Below are 24,926 nucleotides of genomic sequence, written 5' to 3' on the forward strand. Positions count from 1 at the left end.
GATACCTGCAGAAAAGCACTGCTAAAATTTTCTATTTCATTTTACTTCCCTGATTAGTAGTATCACTCACCAATTATCTGGCGGACATTTGTAGCTTTCAAGCCCATTAGATCTGGCAGTTGATCTATGATGATCTCTCTTTCTGCTGTGCGCTTATGCACACGTTCAATACTGCGTCTTTGCCAGTCTGTCCAATAAACGTAGTCTCCCAACAATGTGAATCCAAAGATGTGAGGCAGCTTGTCCTCCACCAGAACTCTTCTCCCAGTTCCATCAGCATTCATGACCTATGGATATACACAAACTTAATACATATACAGAATAAAACTGTCACTATTTATCAGACATTAATTAACTAGCTGCTCCACACTTAGACTTCAAATTAAAAAATAAACTCCTAGCCATTAAAATGTTATCAACATTACGCAGCAGTCTAATACCCCCCCCCGCCCCGTATTTCAACAGGTGCTTACTCTAAAAGCCACGGAGGATCCCTTACGTATAAGGCTAGTCTCATAAGATGATCATAACGTGAAATTATGACACAACATTCCTTATATTTGCTTTAGGAACTAATATTACGTGTGCCTGTTATATGTTGCCTGCCTCTCTCGTTTCTGACTTATGTCTCTTGGTTTAGTTTTAAATGGGGGACACTGTGTTTTAAATGAACGAAGACAAGCTTACAATGTCAAGGAGTCCTGGCTCAGCATCTTGTAGTCCACAGTCCCTCCCAAGTGAGCTTTGCCCCGGTTACAGATAGCAATAAGAGGACACCCCACACAAACATATTCTGTAGATCTTCTTGACTGTTTGCTTCCCAGAATTTGTATTCCCAAGTCTGAATAAAGAACCAGTTTTACATTCTTCAAAATTAAGTTCAGTATTTTTTGTACTAGAAGGAACAGTAATAGTCTGTAAATAATTGCATACCTTTGATCAAGACACCTGAATTTACTGTGTCATTTTTCTCTACTGCTAAAAAGAAGTAATACCTAACTTCCTCAAAGAGGCACTGAAAGGATTAAACATATGTATGCATGTTCAAGTGATCAAGTACCTTATGAATGCCAAGTATTATAATAAGTACCATACTGACAGGAGTGAAGAGAGTCCTGTCTTTAAGAGAAGCTTAAAAATTATTCAGCATTGCAATTCTACAGAAAAGTTTCTTCTGAAATACTTCTGCTTGTTTCAAGTTTACAGTTTAATTTTACAGCACGTATACTTCCAAAAAAAGAAAAACAAAACAAAACAAACAACCTTAATGTAAAAACTTCCCAAAACAATGTGATTCACAAAATTCAAGGTAGCATACTAATCCCAGAAACATTAAAACATCCTTCCCACTACCCAAGGATGTTCCAAGTTAAGGACTGGAAAAAGAGTAACTTACTAGATCACTGTTTCCAAATCTCTCTCACTTGCCTTGTGGAATTACACTACCCATAGACAAGTCTGTACGACTTCTCATTCCTCCCATGGCTCAAACCAAAAGACTTGTGCAATGACAAGCTTCAGGATCAATTGGTTTGGTAACTCTGGCTAGATGGATGATGTTTTGTGGTCAGAAGGATTTCCAATCTCATGAGAAATGAGAAGGCTAGTTTGGAGCAATTCCTACCTTTTCTCTACCCAAGCACAGATGGGGAAGGAGGGAGGAAAAGAATAGAGAAACAGAACTGAAACCCATACCCTTCTCAGCATACAGTATAATGTGCATATTAATAAAATATCCTTAAGTTCACTAAAAAAGTGGAAGAAAATGCTATAATCTTCACAGTAATTCAATTTCTCCTTAAAACTATTCCCGGTCATAAACTTCCCAACATTACTGCACTTACTCTCAGTATGTTAGAATGGGAATTGAATCTTTATGTGCACATTTCCGACAGAAAAATGAAAGGGGCTCTACATACTTGCTGGTTTGTAGGACTAAGCTCTGTATTTACTTTTTTAAAAAAAAGCTCATAATAACTCTGTGAAATTGGCTTACCAAAAAAATCTTCAGTCTAGTAGCATATACGGCATGCTTCTACAAATGCACTAATGCCCACAAATCACAAAAATAAGGTGAGCATTACTTGGTGAAATGTTTTTTTTCCCCCTGCATTCTCACTAAGGTCCTTTAGAAAGTCAAGAGCAGTACTTGCAGCTTCACTTTGCGCTGTAGTGCATTTACCATCCTAAAGCTGTAACTTATGTCCTTTACACTGATAACCAAATCCAAACATAGCTTTTCCTATCACAGATTGTTTAGCTGGGCTCAGAGCCCAGCATAATTGCCTAATTTCTGGAGTTCCTTTCAAAAACAAGCCCTGCTATTCCATTTATTCTACTTCAGAAAATTTCAGCATCTGCTGGCTCTCTCAATTCCTAGCAGCATGCCTCCTACACTCTGTTTTGATAAACGAGGTTGCTAAACAACAGACTAATGGCTAACTTTAGAACCAGGGACACATTTAACATCTGTAAGACAAACTGTGAGTTACAGTCCTTAAGCCCACCATCCCTTCAAGACACCATCACCACCTCCAAGCCAAACTAGTCATCCCCTTTTGTCTACCACCCATTTTCTAATCATATCACAGTCATCTTGCATTTCTGTGATGACTTGTTTCCCCCTCCCCCTTAAACTACAGAGATAAGCCATTTGCTTGCAACTAATTAATATATGGCAATAAGTGCTTGCTAAGCAGACCAAAGAGATACACAGAATGGATGGATGTTGCAGAGCAAATCAACTAAAACCACACAGTAATAACCACTAAGACAACACTATCAGAATGCAGTATCTTTAGATACTACACTTTTTGCCTTGTACTTATAAAAGGAAGAAGCTTCTATGTTTAAGGGGATGCTTAACTACTGGCAAAGAGAATTAGCTGGAAGGTGTATGGTGCGAGATAAACTTTCTTTGGCAAACTTTAAAACGGGAGCTGTTCAAATAAGCTTTCTCTTATACTGAAAGAAAGTCAGGAAAAGAGAAGGATTAAGTATCTGCTTTTAATTAACTTTTGTTTTGCCACATACAGGTTATTTTGAAAGATAGCTTTATGTCACCTAGACAAAACAGCCGCCTGTCTAAAAGTACTTACACATACCTACTACCCTACTCCCACTGCAATCTTACCTGAGCACATCTGTGCAATATTACTTAATATAAACATCTGCTCACTGGCAGCCAGGTACCACCATATGCATAGTTCCATGGCACCACATTGTCTGCACTCACTTTGGCTGCGTTTTAGGAGATTTGAATATATTTTCATCAATAAGCTACAGAACCAAACAGTCTGGTGTAAGGCAGAACGAGAGTGGCAAGGGATATAGGGATGATACATATAGTAAGCACAAGGAAAAAGAAACAATCACTAATCAACCAATTTCAAAGGATTTCAGCATCATCTTTTCACATACTGGAATTCACATGACAACTGAGTCCCAGGCAATACTGCTTTACGCATTCATCCCCCTTCTTCAGCCCCACATGGGTCAGCTCATCACAGTGAAGCCTATCCCTACAAAATCCCCCGTATGAGAAACCCACCTTCTGCTGCTATGAGGCAGTGTCTCCAGTGGTTTATGCTGCTTTTAACCACAATGTGGTGTGGGTTTCACATTCTGAGGCCATTCTGAATACTGCAAACCACAGTGAGAATATAGACTACAACAGGAAACAGATGTGGTGCAACCACAAACACTACCTTTACTGAAAGAGCAAGTAGTTTCATGGAAAAAAAAAAAACCCAAAAACAAAGTACAAAAATTAAATGGCCTCAGAAAAAATACCAGATATCCTGCCTGTAGGATAAGGGCTTTGCTTATCCTAGAACAATAATGAATGCAAACCTATGGCCTCATGAAAATACAGCTTATTCAAAATAAATTAATTAATGCTGAAAATGTGGTTGCTTTTTAAGATGCTGTACCTAATGGTCAGCAGGAACATAAAATAACAACTTTGAAGTATTACTTCTATTTTAAAGTTACAGACTGGATTGCAGAGTGATATATATACATATTCTAAGGGTCTTTCTTGCTGTTGGATACCTTGGATTCAATTCACTCTCGAATACCAGTAATAACTGTGATAAATAGGCTAATACAGTGAACTTACCTTTTTGATAATCTGGGATTTGAATGTACAGTAGTTTACACTTGCCATTTGATTGGCTTAAGTCTAGAGCTCAATCATTATAACTACCCCATTTGCAAAAATAACATTCAGCTCTGGTTAGAGCTCATGCTGGAACCCTGGCAAAGCTATGCAGACTAGCAGTCTGCTCGGGCCTAGCGGACCAAGGACCCTGGCAGTAGAGACTAAGCAGATGTACAGTAGCTTATATCCACAGCACTGAGGAGATGCTAATAATACAAACTGTCTGTCCCTATCGGGACATACTTAGATCAATATCAAACATAAGAGCCCAGTTCTACAAGGTGCCAGACAGCCTCAATACTGATGACTCCCAGAGGAGAAGACAGCCCCCAGGCTCTGGAAAGAACACATCTTCCAGTGTCAATCTGGGAGAATGTCAGACAAACCCAATACGATTTACTCATAGTTAACCTAGTGCCAGAAGCAGGGTGACAGTGTGCAAAGTTACCTTTGATCCTAACTCATAAGAACAGTTTAATTTTCGATGTAGAACCACAGAATCATAGACCAGCCCAGGTTGGAAGGGACCTTGAAAGATCATCTGGTCCAACTTTTTGTGGGAAAGGGAGCCTAGATGAGATTATCTAGCATCCTGTCCAGTCATATCTTGAAAACTTCCAGTGATGGGGACTCTACCACATCCCTCAGGAGGTATTCCAGTGAATCACTGTAAAATATTTCTTTCTTATATTGAGATGAAACCTCCCCCAGTGTAACTTGTACCAGTTGCTCCTCTCCTCTCCATGTGGCTCCTTGTGAAGGGAGAGCCTCTATCCTCCTTGTAGCTGCCCTTTAAGTACTGAAAAACACTGTGATGAGGTCCCCCCTGAGCCTTCTCTTCTCCAGGGAGAAAAGACCTAAATCCTTCAGTCTTTCCTCATAGGACAGATTCTCCAGCCCTTTGATCATCTTTGTGGCCCTCCTTTGGGCCCTCTCCAGTCTGTCTGCATCTTTTTTGAATTGTGGGGACCAGAGCTGGGCACAGTACTCTTAAGTGCAGCCTGACAAGCACCGAGTAGAGTGGGATGATCATGTCTGTATCTCTGCTAGCTATGCCCCTGTGGATGCAGCCCAGGATCTGATTTGCCTCTGTTGCTGCAGCAGCACACTAGACTCATGTTCAGCTTGCTGTCCACCAGGACCCCCAGGTCCCTTTCAGCAAGGCTGCTCCTGAGCCACACAGATCCCAGCCTGTACTGGGCTCTCGGGTTATGTCACCCCGTGTGCAGGACCTTGCACTTGTCTTTGTTAAACTTCCATAGTTCTTGCTAGCCCACTCTTCCAGCCTGTCCAGGTCTCTCTGGAAGATGGCTCTCCCTTCTGACACGTCCACCTCACCACCCAGTGTAGTATCATCAGCAAACTTGGTGAGGGTGCTTTCAGTCCCATCATCCAGATCATTTATGAAGCTATTGAACAGCGTGGGGCCCAGTATTGATCCCTGGGGGACCCCACTTGTGACAGGCTGCCACTTGAATAAAAAGCACTGATCACCACCCTCTGAGCGTCGCCTGTGAGCCAATTCCCTACCCATCTCACAGACCACCCATGCAGTCTGTATCTTGACAGTTTGTCTAGGAGGAGGCTGTGGGAAACAGTGGGAAACAGTGTCAAACGCTTTGCTGAAGTCCAGGTAAACAACATCCACGGCTCTCCCCATGTCGACAGAAAATGTTATTTTGTTGTAGGAGGTGATCAGGTTAGTCTGGCATGATTTGCCCTTGGTAAATCCGTGTTGGCTTTTCCCAATCACCTGTTTCATTTGGCTTGCAAGTTTCTAGAACTCTTTCCAGGGGCTGAAGTAAGACTAATGGGCTTGTAGTTTCCTGGGTCTTCTTTTGTGCCTCCTCTTTTGGATGTAGCTATAAATAATCAGGGAGCAGGTAGGTATCATGCATGCAAAGCTCTCTCTCAGGATGACTGGAACAGAGGAAGTCAATAATCAATGAAAATTTATAAACAACAGCTGCTAACTCTGTATCTTCAAAAAATTAAAGATTACTTACAAGAGTGGAATAGGCCTCTGTGATGGACTGAAAGCCCTCAGCCACACTACAGGACGTTGCCAGAACTTTGTTTATTTCACAGATATACGCATCAGTAAAAGAAAACCCAAAAAAACCCAAACAAACAACTTCCTCCAGTAAAATCCATAAACTGCTCTCAGATACAAACATAACAAAATAAGAATAACTTGAACCTATGTCCCGATTTTTAAAATTGACAGCCAATTTTTGGACAATCTATTGGTTCCTGAACTTCAGCACCTTTACCAGAACCAGCTTCCTGATCCTCAGAGAGGCCAGGAGATCCACTTAATATACAGGACCTCAGTTGCCCTGCTCAAGTACTACTGCCATCACTGCACTAGCTCTACAAAATTTCTAGCAGGGACCACAGGTGGAAACCATCTCTCCCCACTGACTTACAGGAAGGACACAATTGTAGCATTTATCTTCCTTCTGAATGGATAAGGAATAAGTGTTCTGACTTGGTGGCAATGCCTTCCATGTCATGTGTCCCACAAACGCAGAACACACTAGCTTGTTGTTTTGTTAGTACATGTTGAAATATACTCTCAGATATATAGTTATGGTTTACCTTACCACATGAAAAACACCCCAGCCATTTGGCACAGACTTATATGAAGGAAATGTCACAGAAAAAAAGGTAAACTCTTCCCGAGCAGACCTTAAACTCTTGAGTCATTCTAATGACAAGTTGGGTTTCCTGCAATAGTTTGAAAGACAGCAGAAAAACATCAGAAAGCATTACCACCTTCATAATTTCAACATGGGTCATGCTAATGCACTCTAGGAATGGATACAACTAAAAAACAATGAGGTGAAAAGGTGAATTTCTCATGAGTTTGATCATTAACACTGATCTGCATAAGAAGATTGCAAAGAAGTATTACTGTAAGACAGCTGTGAAACACTGAATTCAATATATATATCCCAGATATTTCAACATACCATGGAAAAAGATCTTGAACAAGGCCTGCATTATACCTGAAATAACTTAGGAATATTCAAGGTTTAGGCTTAGTTACTTCAGCCCTGATTATCCCATGATAAATACTTACATGAGCTGTTAGTTTGATGCAACTCATATTGACTGAGTTCACAACACTGCTAATCAAGTATATGACTGTTCATCTTCGACCTAAATGTACATGAATCTTACTATATCAGAAAAGTGAAAAACAACATTAACTCATTAAATTTATTTGGTTAAGGAAAAAAGAAAACTGGGGCAGCATCTCTCTTAAAAATAAAAGATAGCTCGAATGCCTTCTGAACATTACATCAGCATTTTTTCAGACTGGGTTTGAGAACTATGTATTCCCAACTTGCTTCTTTAAGCAACATAAACAGAACAGACCAGAATGATTTTACTGTTATGGCTGCAGTAATATCATACAATTAACACATGTATCTACTATAAAACAGCAGGTCTAAGAGAGGAAAAAAGGGACACCTTGTCTAAATTTCCAGTTTTATTAGTCTTCCCCTCTAAGAAAGAAAAGTCCTGATCACCTATATTCTCTTTGACTGAGCAACTGAAACTTTAAACTCAGCTTGAGGAAATTATTCTGTCAGTGTCATTAACTTACTGTTAACAGCATTTTCCTTCAATTCCAAAACGTTAAGGAATGTTTTAGATATGAAATGGGAAGTCATCTCTTCACTGCAGTGAAATTCTGAGAAATCAGTAGAAGGGATACCTGGAACCCTTTATATTTGCTTCAGAAACCAAATGCTTCCAGCCAACTCCACAATTTCTTACTGTTAATTGTTTTATAATAGCCATTACCAATTTCTAATTTAACAGTTCCCCAGCACCCTCAATTTCCTTCTGAGCTCTAATAATTTTTCCAAAGAATTCAAAATATATTTTTCCTGAGCATGGATAATATTCCTAATAGGACTGCAGTGAAGATAAATATGTAAAAACAGAATAGAGATTAACTTCATAAATAGCCCTTTCTATCATGCTACAGACACTGTTACAAGCTCATTTCTTTCACAATAGGACAACTTTCCCAGCTCACTGATCAATCAATGCCAACAGCAGAATTGTTTTCTCAATGATGGAATTATATTTTAGAAACAATTGGTTGGGTTTTCAATGAAACAGCTCAAGTCAGGTGAAGTGACAAGCAGGCAGGGAAAGGAGTTTATAACCATTGTGACAATCAAATATGACATCTCCTAGGCAATCTCATACAATACAAAAAGCCCTGAATTTGTAAAGAACAGGCCAAGACAAAAAAATTGAGCTGAAATGACGAACAGGATGAGAAGAGAGGTTTTCACAGGAAAGAAAGAGGCTCATGTGAGAAGATTCAGTGGTAAAACAGGTGAATAAAGATGCTTGGCTATGGAAATTAATTTTGGTACGTGAATACATAGGGTGCAATGGCAACAGTCAGAGGGTGTTCTGTTACTTGGGCATAGGCTATAGGGGTACAAAGAAAGCTAATTACTATCATTTGCAACTTATCATTTGTCAACTAAGTCCTATGAGCAACTGTACACACGCTTCACAGGAAGCAAAGATGACTAGACAAGACCAACCTGAACCATCACAGTGGTTTGGGGGACAGTTTTACAAGATTAAGTTCGGCAACACAACTTCTAATGCTCTTGCACATGGGCAAAGGCCTCTGTTCTCTCCTCTTCCCTCCCAGGATACTTCCTTTCAGTACCTTGCTCCAGGAACTTCTTATTTTTAATTTGCTCTATACCTAACTTTGTGCTTTCCAGACTCCTCCATACACAACTATAATCAAATTTTTTTGCAGAGGGAAAAAACGTGGAGAGTTTTCTGCTGTTTTGGCAAGTCCAAGTGGTTCAGGGAACAGCCCAATGAGTGACTTGGCCAATGCAAAGCTGAGGGAGGGCTCTGGGATACTTTCCACTTTTGGTGGCAGTAAGCTATTAAGTTGATTCAACTCCTCCCTTCATTAAATCACTTCAATTCCAAGGGTCTCTGCATATCCAAAAGCTTGTTTTTCCACCATATGTATTTAACTGCCTAATAAAAGTTATTAACATCCTTATAATCCTTTTCTCACAGACCTTTGCAAAGTTACAACATCATGAATGGTATCAGAAAAAAAGTTTAGGCTAGGTCTACAAAATCTCAGAGCAAAATAAAAAGCCTGTGTGAAGCAAGCTGAATAATTATTGAGAGAGATCACAAGGTCACATGAATGCTTCTGCAGAAGCCCAGGTCCAAGGTCAGTACAATCTTTTTTGTATGGTATGGTGGGTTGACCCCGGCTGGACACCAGGTGCCCTTCAAAGCCACTCTATCACTCCCCTCCTCAGCTGGACAGGGGAGAGAAAATAAAGCAAAAGGATCATGAGTCAAGATAAATACAGGGAGAGATAACTCACTAATTACCCTCATGGGCAAAACAGACTTGACTTGGGGAAAATTAATTTAATATATTACCAATCGGCCAGAGTAGGCTAATGAGAAATAAAACCAAATCTTAAAAACACCTTCCCCCCACCCCTCCCTCCTTCCTGGGCTCAACTCCACTCCCAGTTTTCTCCACCTCCTCCCTGCCAGCAGCACAGGGGGATGGGGAAAGGGGGTTGCGGGCAGTTCATCACACATTGTCTCTGCTGCTCCCTCCTCCTCAGGGGGAAGACTCCTCAACACTCTTCCCCTGCTCCAGCGTGGGGTCCCTCCCACGGGAGACAGTCCTCCACAAACTTCTCCAGTGTGGGTCCCTCCCACGGGCTGCAGTCCTTCAGGCACAGACTGCTCCAGCCTGGGTCCCCCGCGGGGTCACAAGTCCTGCCGGAAAACCTGCTCCAGCGTGGGCTCCCCTCTCCACGGGGCCACAGGTCCTGCCAGGAGCCTGCTCCAGCGTGGGCTTCCCATGGGGTCACAGCCTCCTTCGGGCATCCCCCTGCTCTGGCGTGGGGTCCTCCATGGGCTGCAGGTGGATATCTGCCCCACTGTGGACCTCCCCAGGCTGCAGGGGGACAGCCTGCCTCACCACGGTCTTCCCCACGGGCTGCAGGGGAATCTCTGCTCCGGCGCCTGGAGCATCTCCTCCCCCTCCTTCTTCACTGACCTGGGGGTCTGCAGGGTTGTTTCTCTCACATTCTCACTCCTCACTCCGGCTGTAGTTGCTGTCCCACAGCAACATTTTTTCCCCTTAAATCTGTTATCCCAGAGGCCTTACCACCGTTGCTGATGGGCTCGGCCTTGGCCAGCAGCGGGTCCATCCTGGAGCCGGCTGGCATGGGCTCTGTCGGACATGGGGGAAGCTTCTAGCAGTTTCTCTTCAGAAGCCATCCCTGTAGCCCTCCCCTCCACCCGCTACCAAAACCTTGCCACGCAAACTCAATACATACAGTAATGCAGCTAAGCTTGGGAGAAGAAAAAAAAAAGCTAGAATATTGAAGAGTAAGGGATAATAGCAGACCGACAAACAGCACTCGGCTGAATCAGAACTGCAGAAGGTAGCTCAATATCTCTTCACATTGCTCCCCAGCTTGCCTTTAAATACTATTTTAAGTATGTCAGACTCAGTGAGGTCAGATGATGGCTCTAGTTGTTTTAGTTTGAGGGGTTTTTGTGTTTTCCCTCAGGTAACTGATACTGACTGCCAGTAGAGGCTTGTTACTTTCTAGATGAGAGAACAGCATAAACTAAAATACAATTTCCTAACTCCAGTGGGAAAAATCTAGGAGGCACGTATGACACATTGGTGGGATCCAAATGTTGTACTTCAACCAGCTCCATGCTGGGCCATTGAAAGCCATGAAGTTCAGAGTGCTATCATTACAAAACGGGACTGCTCATCTGTTAGCAAAGCTTGTAAGAAACATCTCTGAATTTCCAACGTGGAAAGTCTCAGTCAAGCAGCACAGATCTAAGCAACAACCAAGTCTGAGAAAGGTAAACTTTTACTATTAACGATAAAGTGCAAAAAGGTTATAGAAGGCAGCGGAACTTTCTGCTCCAACGTGTCTCAAGTGCGGGCATCTGCCTCTGACATGGCCATTCCAGGCTCTCCTTAGAGTTAACAGAAAAGAATAGGTGCTTTTAGAATAAGACTCATCCAATCTATTCTAAACGTTTACTTTAGGGTAAAGCAAGGCACACTGCAGAAGTGCTGATTTCTAACGTTTTCTTCAAAGGCAACATAAGGCAACTTACTGAGCTGAAGGTATCTACATCGCATTAAATGAAAACCACCCACAGATTTCAAGGAGAAATGCAGATCTATGACACAAGAACTGTTTCAAAACCGAATGTCAAAGTCTTCTGTAATATCATATAATTTTTAGGGCAGTCATTTCACATCTTCGAAAAATACCATGCTTGGTATGCAGATCACAGAGTCAGGTTACTCTTGGACAAGAGTTCTGGCTTTATCTACCCAAAACCTTCCCTCAGTATCCTCTTTCTTTTGCGAGGTACTGGGAACCCCTCCCTGTTCCAGTAAGCATGACAGCCTGTTGATAGCAGATCCCTCAGGACTTCTCTGAGAACCTGTCAGCAAAAGTGATTTGTAATGGGCATCTCAATAATCAAACTCTTCACATTTCAGTTTTATTTAGATACTCTCAATTTATCAAAAGCAATAACAAGTTGAATTTTAATGTTCCTGAATTAAAACTGGCATGGGTGTTTTAAATGTGTTTCTTCTTTTTTACTTTTACATTAAAACACTGTGAACATCTGCAGAAGGTACATGCTTAAGTGACAATTCTGTAGCACCACACTCAAAAGCCAAAGCAAAAAAGGAATTTAACTGTTTGGGTTTTTTTGAATAATAACAAGCTTACAATGTCAGGAGGTCCTGGCTCACCATTTGGGGTCCACAGATAAGAGGCCACTCAAATTCTTGTATTCAGTTCTTTGACAGTCAGGAGACCTTACTAATATGTGGTCTGTGGCTGTCATTCATTTGCTTTGTAATGTAGTTTTCCTGTCTTGGTCTACATATCAAATTTAATTCTTCCCTAAGTTCACTCAGAAGTTCAAAACAAACCTCCCAAACAGAAATTATACAAAGTATAAACTACTTTTTTGTTTGTTTGTTTTTTAAATAAGCCCTTACTCTACTACTCATTTTAAAAATCTCTTATTTTTGTTAATGGAGGCCTAGTGGGCATTAAGAAATAGCTGGAAATTCCCAGACAAAGTAACCTTTAAATTTCGGAAACTGGGACGGAGCAGAGGGATCTGCCCCTACCCTCTGCAGCACATACTTGCAGTTCTTTGCTGGATGAAGTTCCCAAGCACCACAACTCTCCAAACCAGATGGACAAAGAATTGTGGGGAAAATTAAACAGCAAAACAACTTCAAGTATTTGTTTCAACTACCTTACTTCTCATACCTGCAAAAGCTTAATGCAAGTACACAAAAGCAGCTGTGTTCAACAGCTAGGAATTCAATGGTTTCTGCTTCTCAATTTTCATACCTCTGTTTCAAAGTAGGGTGGATGGGGTAGGATCAGTAATCAGGCTTACAAGTCATCAGCATTTCACAGTACAAAGACTAATGCTATGAGACAAAATTTCCCAGCCAGAAAATAAATGGTGAATGCTTAGAAAACAAAATTTCCTTATTAGGGTGGTGGTAAAATTGAGGGAGTTGTCATCGGAGGAAAATGTAGCCCTGCAATTTCAGGATTAGAATATGAATTAGAGCATTCTCTAGATGCCAAGCTATTAGCTCCTGGGTCAAAGACAAAAAGGTCCTCTCTGTTCAAGATTTTTGTGCTCAAAAAAGTCTTAGCAGCATCCGCTTTCTGTTGTCCGACAAGGCTGGGTTCTGAAGACTTGTGTGTACTTACGCTGAAAAACAGCAGGATATAAGACTTTTCATATTAATCATGAGGATTAGAGACAGTAATGCCAGGCACAGCTAATAGATTTGGGAATGCAGAAACACTTCAAGTTAGAGCTGCACTCAAAAATGACGAGATAATGGTCAGATCTGTAGAGGAGGCAGAGTCTCCTTTTTTTAAACTCACCACTAGTAGGTGTAAGTGGGTGTCATCTCTGGCTCTGAGAATGGAGAATAGGATAGAAGATGAATAAAGAAAAATGAAGCAAAGACTGAAAAACTGTGAGAAATCAGCCATATCATCATTATTTCCTCTTAACGCACACAGCCACACATGCACGCAGCCATTTATAATTGCTTTATCAATACAAGCTTTGCTGACCATTTTAAATCCAACCTATGCCTTAAAACAGGTAGCATACGTGCTCAGAAGACAAATATTCACTTGAGCAGGAAAACATAAGACCAATTCAACAGAGCAGATCATACATTTTTAACCTCATAGCACGGCAGGAAAATGCTTTAAACCTGTAGCAAGTCAATGAGAAATCTTCCCTACTGGTAAGCACAATAGCAGCCATCCATTTCAATAGAAGTTTATCAGCAGTGAAACCTGACCGAGATAAATGACGAAGCTGTTGAGCCACAGCCTGCTTCTGCCTGCTGCAGGCTGCCAGATAAAATGGGAACAAAAGCTCCCTGCTGTACCCCCTACCAGTCTCCATTAACCCCTGCTGATGCTTTATTATCGTCTGGGGGCTCCAGAACAGCATAGCATGAATCAGTGTGTAAAAAATAAATAATAAAAGCTCATATGTAGCGTAAACAAACGAGAAACATAGCTTACAAGGAACACTAATTTTGGTAGTGCTGCAATTAAATAATGGTCCTGAGGAATTCCACATACTAGGAAAAAAAAGGCACAATATATGTAAAATAATGTATGAAAAACTATTTAAAAGGCAATGAAGTGCAAATACACAAACATTTTTCTCCTGCTTTTACCCCTCCTCCCAAATATACACAAACACATACAAGCAAAGCAGGGACCAGGCATATATTCTGATGTCCAACTCGAAGTTTCGTCTTTTGACCCTGTCACAAATATCCTCTTTGTTGCGCCACCTCCAGTGTCCTTTCTCCAAAGGTAAGTTTAAAACATTTACTGAAGGTCAAAGCATCTTCTACTAAACCGATACAAAAAATGGATGGGAAAGGCAGGGAAAGTGTTACAAATCTCCTCAGGATTCATGGTTGCCATAGGAAAGAAAGGCAGTGGGAGGAAATGGTAAGACTTGAAATGTTAGTAATATTTTAGCTATCATAGATTTAGATAGCGTCATTGCAGCCTGAGATTTCTGTAGCCTACTGTAACAAAGTCAATCTCTCATAAAATATTACAGAGAGGCCACACAAGATTCACTAAGATTCATCAGTAAAGAAACTCACCACTACATTTGCATTACTTAGCACATTGGAGGCAGGGGGGAAATCTACTTTAGACTGAACCATTCTCTTGGATGAACACACCCTCTTCATCCTATAGAGCCTTTCCATGCTTTATTAATTACAGAAGCTGTACTGAACTCGGACACTGATCTATCACTATCAAAGGTCATCGATTTTCAACCCATTTCTGCCCCTCTGAAGTGCAGTTAGCAAGCAGCAATATTACATCTAAGGAAGAACATGAAGTTTTTCCTAAAGCTAACGCAACAAGCTAACAGAAGAAAGACTCCCCAAACCTTCGAGGAATAGAATAGTCTCAACACAGGAAAAGAAAGAGGCTGTATGGGTTCAATGCAAAGGTCCACCCACCCCAGTATCCTGTTTCAGAAAATAATCAAAACTTACACTTACAGAATAGCATAATAAAGCAAATATGTACTGAAACTTTTCAAGAAGATTCATTCTACAGCAATTTACAGTTCAGCGATTTGCGGTTCAGAAGGCAATTCCATTTTCTAGTAAATGGCAGTGGAATTCCCTTTCACAGACTTACCCAGTCTTCCCAGTAACACATGTAAGCTTTTAACATCCACAACAATTTCCACAACTTACCACACGCTGTTTGAAGAACCATCTGCTTTTCTTTGTTCTGCACCCATCACCTGCCAGTATTATTTATGAATGCCAATTTCTTCTATCAAAAAAGGTGTGTGTGTGTTTAAGTTCTGGACACCTTATACATAATTTTCTTGATTTTAACAGATCTCTGTCACATACCCCCAATTAACACCTTCTGCAATAAAAAAAACCCAAACAAACCCAAACCCTCAAACAAAACTAAAATCCAAAAACACCAAAGAAAAACTGTGGGAGAATTTCTTCTCTGTTGCTTTAAAGGTTTTAGCTAGGCTTTTTCAAGATTTTCTGCACGCTAATAAGAGTTAACAAATTTTAACTTTTTATAAAAAGAAGCAGCAGTAAAATCATAACTCTAATACTTGCCTCATAGGAAAAAAAAACCCTAGTAATTCTGAAACCTTAAGATGATAAATCTTCTCTGATGCCCTGCATAGATGTTACATGACAACCTGGAACAAACTCATTCTGCTGGCTCACATTGGTTTAAAAACAATGAAATGGAAATTGTCCCAGCAGACTTTGTGCCAGATCAGATATCTTCTGTCCTGCCACAGACATTGTAATGTTGGCATAAACACTATATCATGTGTTCTAGCCGGTTTGACAGAATTGCAGCAGTGAGCTCATGCCTGATCTAGATGAAAATTTCTACCAGAATGATCCAACACTAAACAGAAACATTATTAATGAATATGGAACGGTGGTCTGAGTAAGACTGAGGTGCATGAAGAAATCTCAAAGTTTTGGCAAGCACGAGAGTGGAGAATGCCTAACTTTCCTTTTGCAAAATACATTCCAGTCCAAGACAGTATCAGGGCTAAAGTGCTCAATCTGTTATAAATAAATCTCTAAGCATAGCTAAGACTTTTTCCCCTCTTCTCTCAGAGCTGGTATAAAGTTAGGTGAATTACAGACTATAAATCTTGTTTTCAGGACAAAGAAAACCTGTGCTCCCTCAGGCTCTCCCAAGGAGTGTTTCAAAGCAACTCACCTTGCAGGACTGGAGTTACTTTGACTCTGAAGGAGAACAAACAGTTATGTGACCTTCCAGCGCAATACTATAAGTTCACGTTGACTTATTTGAAGTTATAAATAAATAAAACAATTTCATAAGGCTAGAGAAGATACTGTACCTAATATGATAAGTGCTGAAAATTATTTGCAATGGTAAGGAATCACTAAGGAAAGCTATAATTCATCAAAAGAAAGGTAAATCTACCAGGTTATAGCAAAGGTAGATGGTGCTACTGTGCACCAGGTAGTAGCCAAGTCTTCTGCTTCTAGATAAACTTCTGCCTTTTGATAATAAACTGAACAAATACTGAACAATACTATTTTCTCAAAGACTGAGAGATAATAAATGTCAAGTTTGTTCCATAAATGTTATGTAACAAAATAAACACAAGATTTTCAATGCGGGAGAGAAGAAAAATGGCACTTCTCCACACCCCTATTAAAAGTTTCAGCAGAACATACCAGAAAGAAAGAAAAATCTATCCCCTCACTGGAACCCTAATAAAACAAGGGAGATGCAAACTACAGAGGATTTGTGGGAGTACAAACAATTATATGTGAAATGAGATTTATTTCTTTAAAATATGTTCTACTAGCATCTGAGCAGTGCAGAGAATGAAAGATAAATTTTTTAACCTACAAACATCACTCCCAGTAAAAAGCTTTTTTTCCTGATGACCGAAGAACTGACTTATTTAACAAATCCTTGTCATGCATTCTTAAAAAGAGGGATCTACTACATGGATATCATTTCCATTTTACACACAGAAAAATCAGGGAAGAATAGCGAATAACTTGCCCAAAGACAGAGAGGAAACTGAATTGTTTCTTAAAGCACAAATCAACTATTATCCCACTGCCCTTTTGGGCTATATCAGAATTTGAACACCTAGAAAAGCAGAGTAACTACATTCTGTAACTCTATGGAATTAAAAACGCAGGTGCAATTACAAACCTCTATTTTGTCCGTTTTGGCATCTCCCCAGTATATTTTGCTTTCTGCATAATCCAATGCCAGTCCATTTGGCCAGCCAAGCGAGGTATTCACCAGCACAATTCTGTCTGAGCCGTCTAACGCTGCCCTCTCGATCTTTGGGATTTCTCCCCAGTCAGTCCAGTACATGTAACTGCAAAGGAAACAAAATCTTAAGAACTCTTATAAATCCAAACTTTCAATATTCACATAGCTTCTTCTGGACTGTTGTTCCCCAAAACAACACTGCACACAGAAAAGGACATTTCTAAGCCAAATGTATTTCCTTACCCAAGCAAGGGTGCCTAAACCATTCAGAAAGCATTGACATGTAAACACTCTGTCCCTTTACACAAAACTCCTGTATCAGTCTGCTCAGCAAGACAACATAACCAGTGCTATTAGCTAGAATAAACAGATCCAAACAGTTCCTCAAAATATTTTTAAACAGGAAAATAAAACATAAAGACATTAAGATGACTACCCAGGTGGTCAAAATAGAGCAGTAGTCCCTGTGCCTCAAAGCCTTAACTTTCTAAGAATCCCAGTATTTTTTTTCTGAAGGCTCAGAAGTTTATCATTGCATCCCATTATCTGCATACAGGTAGACAGAGGCATCTTCTTTACTGACTAACATTTAAAAAAAAAGCTCACAAACAGCTCCTCACCCAACCATGGGATCCAGCACGATAGCTCTGGGCTCTTCCAGGTCTTCTGATATTAAGATTTTTCTCATGGTCCCATTAAGCCTTGTAACTTCAATACGGTCTGTGCCAGTGTCAGTCCAATACAGATTTCGGGCAACCCAGTCCACAGCAATGCCATCAGGATGTGCGATCTGTGCTGTGACAACAAACTGACTACCTGACCCATCGATGAACGAGCGGCGAATGGCCCTAACTTCATCGTCGGTCCAATAGATGTATCCTTCCAGAGGATCAAAGTCAATGGCAATGGCATGACGTATGTCCTCCAGTGGCAAAACAATGTCTGTAAAATCTGGGGTGTCTAAGGAAATTCGCCTCAAATCCGTCCGGCGGGCTAGAAGCAGCAGTTCAGTGGCACCTACATGAACAAGGCAAAACCACAACCGTCTTACAAACACTGTGCATTAAGCCTGTAAATAGTGAACCTGATTCTGTACCATTTAGTACAAGCTAGTCTAGCTACCTTGATTTCACAGGACCTAACCAAACTGATGGGCACCAGCAGATAATTCCACTCAAAGGCTTAAAATGTGAGGTTATTCTTCTGCAGAACAAGTCAGATGTGTTTATAGAGAAAATTCAGTGGTCATGTCATGTCCTTGTCCAAAATGTATTATGTTGGACATGTTTTCTATCCATATCATTCCCTCCAAAGGTACTGAAATAGATATGCAGTGACTATGCTGCTATTTTATGCAAATCAACAGATGGCCTGCAGCCTCTTAGATGAAAAATTAATTATATAAATAATTTACTGACTGTTTGCCATTGTTGGTATAGGGGACAATCATGACAAACAAGCTGCGTGTTTCAACAACGCTCTTAGAAGGGGGGGGGGGGGGGGAATGTAACAGAACGCCACAACTAAGTTTCTCCTTTGAGAAACTCCTATCGGAGGAATCAGATGTGCAGCTTGCACTGCAGATGATGTTTTTGCATAGGGCAACGCAAGCTGTTTAATTGTACACGTGCTGGGCATCTGATCAATGACAGATATACTTATTGTCTATCCTAATTCATTCTCATTTCATTTTCTATTCCATGTCACTAGATTTCAAAGTAATTAAGGATAAACAACCACCACACCCCATTCCAATAAATTGGCTTATCAGTTTGGAGTCTCAAGGAAAATAAGAGCAACTCAGGCCTCATGGAAGCCTCAGCTAAGGTGAAAAATGTGTGCATCCTCAATGCAGGGAAAGTGTGTTGCAATGGCTCCCCTCAAATAGTGAGGGAAAAGGGTTTGGCATGGACTGATGTAGGTGTGAGGACGGGGCAGGGCAAGGGGCGGGATGGGTGGGGAAGGTTTAGGAAAATAAACGCATCAACATCGCAGAGAAAAAGAGCCATCGCCAAGCCACCACATTCTGTCCATGGGTTACAGAGGTATAAATAAGGGCTAGATGACTGAAAGAGCAACAACTAAAGCAAGTAGGTTGCTGATGAAAAAGGAATTTTGGTGTCTGATGCCAAATTTCTTTTTTAAAAAGTCAGTAATTGTTGGTGCTAGATGAAACCTCACTGCATGCCAAACTTTGGAGAGATGCCAAAGCAGCCATTGCTTAATTTACAGCAAGTTTAACACATTAAAAACATCTAAGACTCCTTCACAGTGCTGCAAGAAACAGCACCTTTCAACAACTGAAGTTGAGAATATTATTACAAGTGTTCCTGATTGGTAGTCCAAAATGGATTAAGATCAGCTTTGGAATCCTCTGTCCTAAAACACCTTGTGTTCAGAAACACATGTACACACTACTTAATTGTTCTTCTAGTGAATAACTCTTATGCATTAATTAGTAACAGGGATGAGGAACCTGTAATTACATCTCTATGGATCCTTCAAAATAATGTAAAGCATGTGACATAATAAATGGAAAACAGGCATGTTAGTAAGATTTTTCTTTTTTTTTTATAATTACAGAAGCAACTAATCTTGTCACAGCAGTCTATATGTACATCTGTATTTGTTGCTACTAAGTATATTAAACAATTCAGCATCAAGACCCAAGCATTCAGCTGCATTATGGTCATATAAAGTATTAATACATAACTAATCCCAATAATTTAGGTTCAAGTAAGAAAAAAATCCATAGTACTTTCTTACCAACTTCACGGTCGTTTATCCAACTTACCTTTTAAACAAAACTATGAAAGTAATATTAAAAAACCCAAAAAATAATACCTTTTTAGCATTATCTAGTAAAACTAAGGTTGAGCAAATGCACTAACCTCAGATTTCTAAACAGTTAGAAAGCTATATATGGTCTACCATATACAGAAAAAGCGTAAGGCGTAATTTTAAAATAATTTGTGTGCTCTAGCTGAAGTTGACAGTCATTTTGAAGAACCAATGCCAGGTTCCCAGAAAGACTGGGTTGAGTACAACCATGCCTTTGCTGAAACTCACCCTTAAAATTGACCAATTGACCTTCCAATTCTTCTCAAAGACAACCCATTTCAACAGCTTCACTATCCTGCTTTTGGGTTGCAACACTTTTGTTTAGTCAAATAACCCACTGTGTCTAAGCTTTAATTCAGCATCGGGAAGTGACTGGCTTTCAGCTAACCCATGTTGCACTCTGGATCCCTGTGCTAAGAATTTCACGGTCTTTATCTGGGGGCTCGGCTAACATTCCAGCCCCCAATCAAATACAACTCCCCACCCCTCCAATCAAGCAATAAAAAGTTTAAAGCTTACTTCAGAGCTATTACCCACGCATTTGTAAACTGACACCTCAGCTGCTTAGTTAGACACTAGTCAATCTGTTCAGGAAAAAGAGAAGCATTTCACCTCAAGGCAGGTTGAGGGAAAGATCACTCTGAATGCCTTCAGGTTTGTCCTGACAATAGCAAAAACAGCAAATGCAAGAGCTGGGCACATTCATGGCCTGATCCCATTACCACCTTGATAGCAGTCAAGGAAAAAAGGTGGTCTCAAAACCAAAACAATTTGCTCGTGGCAAACACCAGCTGTACAAAGTTGACCTTGCTAGGCACTGATCACCACTCAGTCAGAAGACTGCTCAAGGTACTCAAGGTTGCCAGGACATAACAGAATCAAGCAATTTTGTTCACTTCTATTCCGAAGACCAGTTATGATGCAAAAGCTAAAATATGACAGCAGGCTCTCCAGGCTTCTTCACTCTGCCTCTCCAAGAAAAACCCTGCCTCTAATGACGAGCATGATGGAGAACACCATGGGCATGGAATCATATTTCAAAAAAAGAATGAAAAGGCAGGAAAAGACAATGCAGGTTGCATGCTGGCGTAACTTTTTTTTTCTTTTCAATTTATCAGCACTTACTGGGAGACTGGAATGAGCCACGAACATATAAAACACCTCAAACCTCAACTGGCTTAAACGCTTTCAAAAGGTGTACCGAGGCTGCAACCAGAGCTCTGGCCTCAGCATGAAATGCAGACCCCAGGCAGTTTTTCCTCTAGACACCTCAGTCTGCACACACAGGGATGAAGTGGCCTAGACAAACACATGGGATTTGGAACAGAGTTTACTGCCCACGCTGCTGTCTTCTCTCCAACTACGGGTTATGTCTACTGCACAGAACACAAGCATGCCTGTAAATAAAAGTGCATCTTGAATACAGTGCTGGGTTTGAGGGCACAGACCACCAGGTATGCCAGGGTGTGTGCCCATAGCCTCCAAACCACTGTGCACAAAGTTTCCAGGCAAACACTTGCAGGCAGAGTAAGTGTAAAGCTGTCCCATATTTAAATTCAGGTTCTTCTGCCTACCCTCCATGTTGGTCTCCCACACAATCCTAAGTGATCTTAGCAACCCGTAATTTATTTAAACAAAACCCTCCCCAAACTATTCAAATTGGGGACCAAGCTCAAGATTCTTTTTAGCAGTGCCTCAAGTCATGGGGTATTCAGGATAGTTAGCAATGTTTCTAAAATCAGGTCCCTTACTTAAGATGTCTAAATATGGACATAAAAGCTTTACTCCAGACTCTCATTTTTGAGAGCTTTAGCCTACTTTTATTAAGCACTTTGAAAGCTGGGATTACAAGCTCATGGATGGTGCATTACATTAGTCCTGGAACTAATACTTTCCTCACAAAGTCACTATTAAAAACCAAAATAATTTAAATCTATGTGCTAGCTGAAGTCAGGGGAAAGGGGAAAAAAGAGGAAATACAGCAAGCATGCAGATACGTGCAACGGCATAGCTTTAAAGTCCAATGTCTAATGCCCTGCTAACCTTTTCAATTAATTACATCTTCTCAGTGATATACAGGTCTCAGTCATCTGTAAGTTACTGAACTTTAAAACCATCAGTGGTTGCTGAGGCTACTACAGCTACACAGACACACTCAGGAATTCAAACGTAAGAAGTGCTAGACCTAGGACATGTATAATGCATTCTCTGTATCTGAGTAATCAAGACTATTAATACATCCTCAACAGAATTACCACACATTTGACTAAAATATTTCTTTCCTAAATGTCTTTCCCCAGTTGTAAAGTCACTATTGTCAGAGCACCCCTGATACTACAATACAAACAAGATTTTTTTCATCTAGACAAGCTCAACCTTAAAACTACAAAGGCAAAAGGACAGGCATCTAAAATTAACCATATATTTTTTCTTTCCTTTAAAAGAAATGAAAGAATTAGTGTGTTAAATTAACATCTTGATCTGTGCAGTCAAATCAAGATTCTGGCTATTCCCAACAAAGCAAATGACCCACTAGGCAGCCCTAAATTGCAAAAGGAAGTGCAAATTTCTGATTACTGCCTCTAGGCCTATGAGGGAAATAGGACGTGAGTGTCCATGAGCAAAATAAAGACTCTTTTCCTGGAAGAGAATAGAATAGCCAAAGCAAGGCTGAAATGAAAGTCTGAAGCAGTGCTTTTTCTTCATGAGGAAACTCACATCTCCTTGCTCAGCTGAAGTCACCGTTGGTTTTCTCAGTACAAACCACACATCCGTATTGGTAGTAGCAAATGTGGGAACTAAGTAAAATTCACTACAGGCAAAGACAGAAGCTGAGCACAGGGACAGAGATCTTCAAGTACTAATAAGAATGTAACTCCAATGACAAACTGGTAAGACAAACCTAAATTTTCTTATAAAAACAACTATCAAACAGGTCATTTAAACGTAGCACTGCCAAACTCAGAACAGCAGTGCCTGTAATACTGAAAAAGAGAAATCTCGGTATGTCCTACAGAAGAGGACAATAAATTACCAAGAATACAACAATAGTAGGTAAAAGCTCTCTGGTAGAAGTGCCTGGGTGCTCAGACAGGACTCTTTGCTTAAGACGTTACTGACTGAGGAATAGCTGGCCATGAAAACTGCTTGTTCTGCTTCTCATTTTCTTTGAGGGACAGGGATTTACCAACTTTCACCTAGGCAATGGGGAAGCTAAGAGCTTGCTACAAGCCCACATCTCAGTTACTTAACTGTTTTGGTTTGTAAAAGGAATAGAAATTAAGACATGAACAACCAGCCAGTATTATCAGTTACTAGAAAAATAGCTAATTTTATTCCAAGTTATCACCCCTTCCTGAAACACTATGGAGAAGTGTTTCTAAATGGGGGTGATGGGGGTGGTGGTGGTGGTGTATTATAATCATAGCTCTCACAAGAAATGGTGAAACTCCTCTAAGGTGCGATGAAAAAAACCCTTACAAAAAAATGGAGAAACTAACACTGGGAGAAAGGGGAGGGAGGAAAAGATTTCCTATAAACCAAGATTATTCAAAAATGCTAGGTTGTCATGGAAACTGCTCAGAGAGGGTCAGCCAGCCTCACCTTTGGCTGCAAGGATCATCTGTCAATGCCAAAGCACTGCAACCACCACAAACACGCAATCAAAATTCACCCGTCAAAGTCTTTCCAGTCCAGGCTGGTGCTCTCAACAGCGCAGCATGAAATGAAGCTCTCTCCTCAAAGACGCTCCTTTCAGCATGAAACAATTCGGTTTAGGAACCAGTCTGATTTTAGCCTACTGCTAGAAGACAAAACCATCTTAAAGAAGAAAAACTCCTAGCTTCATTTTTCACCTTTCTTCACCTGTAAGTCACCCCTCCCTCCTTTCTTACCCCACAGTCATGTACATGTTCTAATTGCAAATGGAGATTTAATCACTTGGTGTTCCAGTGTTTCAGCATAATAGATATATGCTGAAACAATCCAAAGTAAAAATGTTCAGTTCTCAGGGTTCAGCTCTACTTTCGCAGCAGACAGAGTAAACAGACAAGTACAAAGGGAAAAAAAAAGCCCAGAAAACCAGAACAACCCCCCCCACACCTGAAAAAGAGAAAATTAATTTACTTCCCCAGGGTCACTGAGCAGCCTAAGAAAGGAAGTCAACACGCAAACACGTACAGATTTACATCTCAAATTCTGGTCTGTGGCTAGTTCGGCTCTGTTTGACTGCCATGCTCTCCTCCCTTCCCAGAATCAATAATTGCAGCCTTTGCAACTACAAGAAGAAATTCCAGTGAATCTCTGCCTTCGAAGAGCTCTGGAAAGTTGTAGGTCACTCACAAAAGTCCTAAGCCTACCACCAGCACCTCTCTTCAGTGAGAGGAGTGAAAAAAAACACTCAAAAAGATTTCATTATTTTGGGGTAAGCTCAGCTCCAAATGCTGAACCCGAATCTCCCTCACACTCCTCCCAGAAGCTAGCTCTGCACAGGATCCAAGTTAAGTGAAACCAGTAGATCCGATGCATAGTTTGAGTAGGTTGTTTCACTTGGGTTACGTGCTAACTCATTTCTAAGTCCAAGAAGCAGTGGTATGCAACACTGCGCTAAATAAACACAGACTCAATTTTCTCCCCCCATTTTTCTTCTTGAAAAGGGAGAGGCAGAGTGTTTTGGAAAGATGCAATAGCAGAATGGTGGTTAGAAATGCAACATTCTATTGACAAGCATAAGATAAATAAATGTTCTTGTATAAAGTTTTTTGCATACAGATGGAAAATATGCTGTAGTAAATCGGTTAACAAAACTTCTGATACAATGGGAGCGATATTTTGTGAGCCAAATATACTTTATGGCTGACTGAGAACATACAATTTGGCTTCTCATATTCAGGGAGTGGGAGAAAAGAATAACAGTTATAAATTCTGAGACATAAGGAATGGCTGAAAAAGTGAACTGATGATTTTGAGTTATC

At 40.5% G+C, this 24,926-nt stretch overlaps 1 protein-coding gene across 2 annotated transcripts in view; it reads right to left on the minus strand.

Annotated features, from left to right (window-relative positions):
- Positions 1–24,926, minus strand: part of LRP6 (LDL receptor related protein 6) — a 125,260-nt gene that overhangs the window by 32,561 nt on the left and 67,773 nt on the right. For both annotated transcript variants that reach the window (XM_052789669.1, XM_052789668.1), the window contains exons 6-8: positions 17,733–18,129; positions 17,047–17,218; positions 71–287 (exon numbers count right to left, since the gene is read on the minus strand). In XM_052789669.1, the coding sequence (XP_052645629.1) occupies positions 71–287; positions 17,047–17,218; positions 17,733–18,129 (786 nt within the window). The remainder of the gene's footprint in view (positions 1–70; positions 288–17,046; positions 17,219–17,732; positions 18,130–24,926) is intronic.

The sequence above is a fragment of the Harpia harpyja genome, chromosome 6 (assembly GCF_026419915.1).
Source record: "Harpia harpyja isolate bHarHar1 chromosome 6, bHarHar1 primary haplotype, whole genome shotgun sequence".
Taxonomy (NCBI): domain Eukaryota; kingdom Metazoa; phylum Chordata; class Aves; order Accipitriformes; family Accipitridae; genus Harpia; species Harpia harpyja.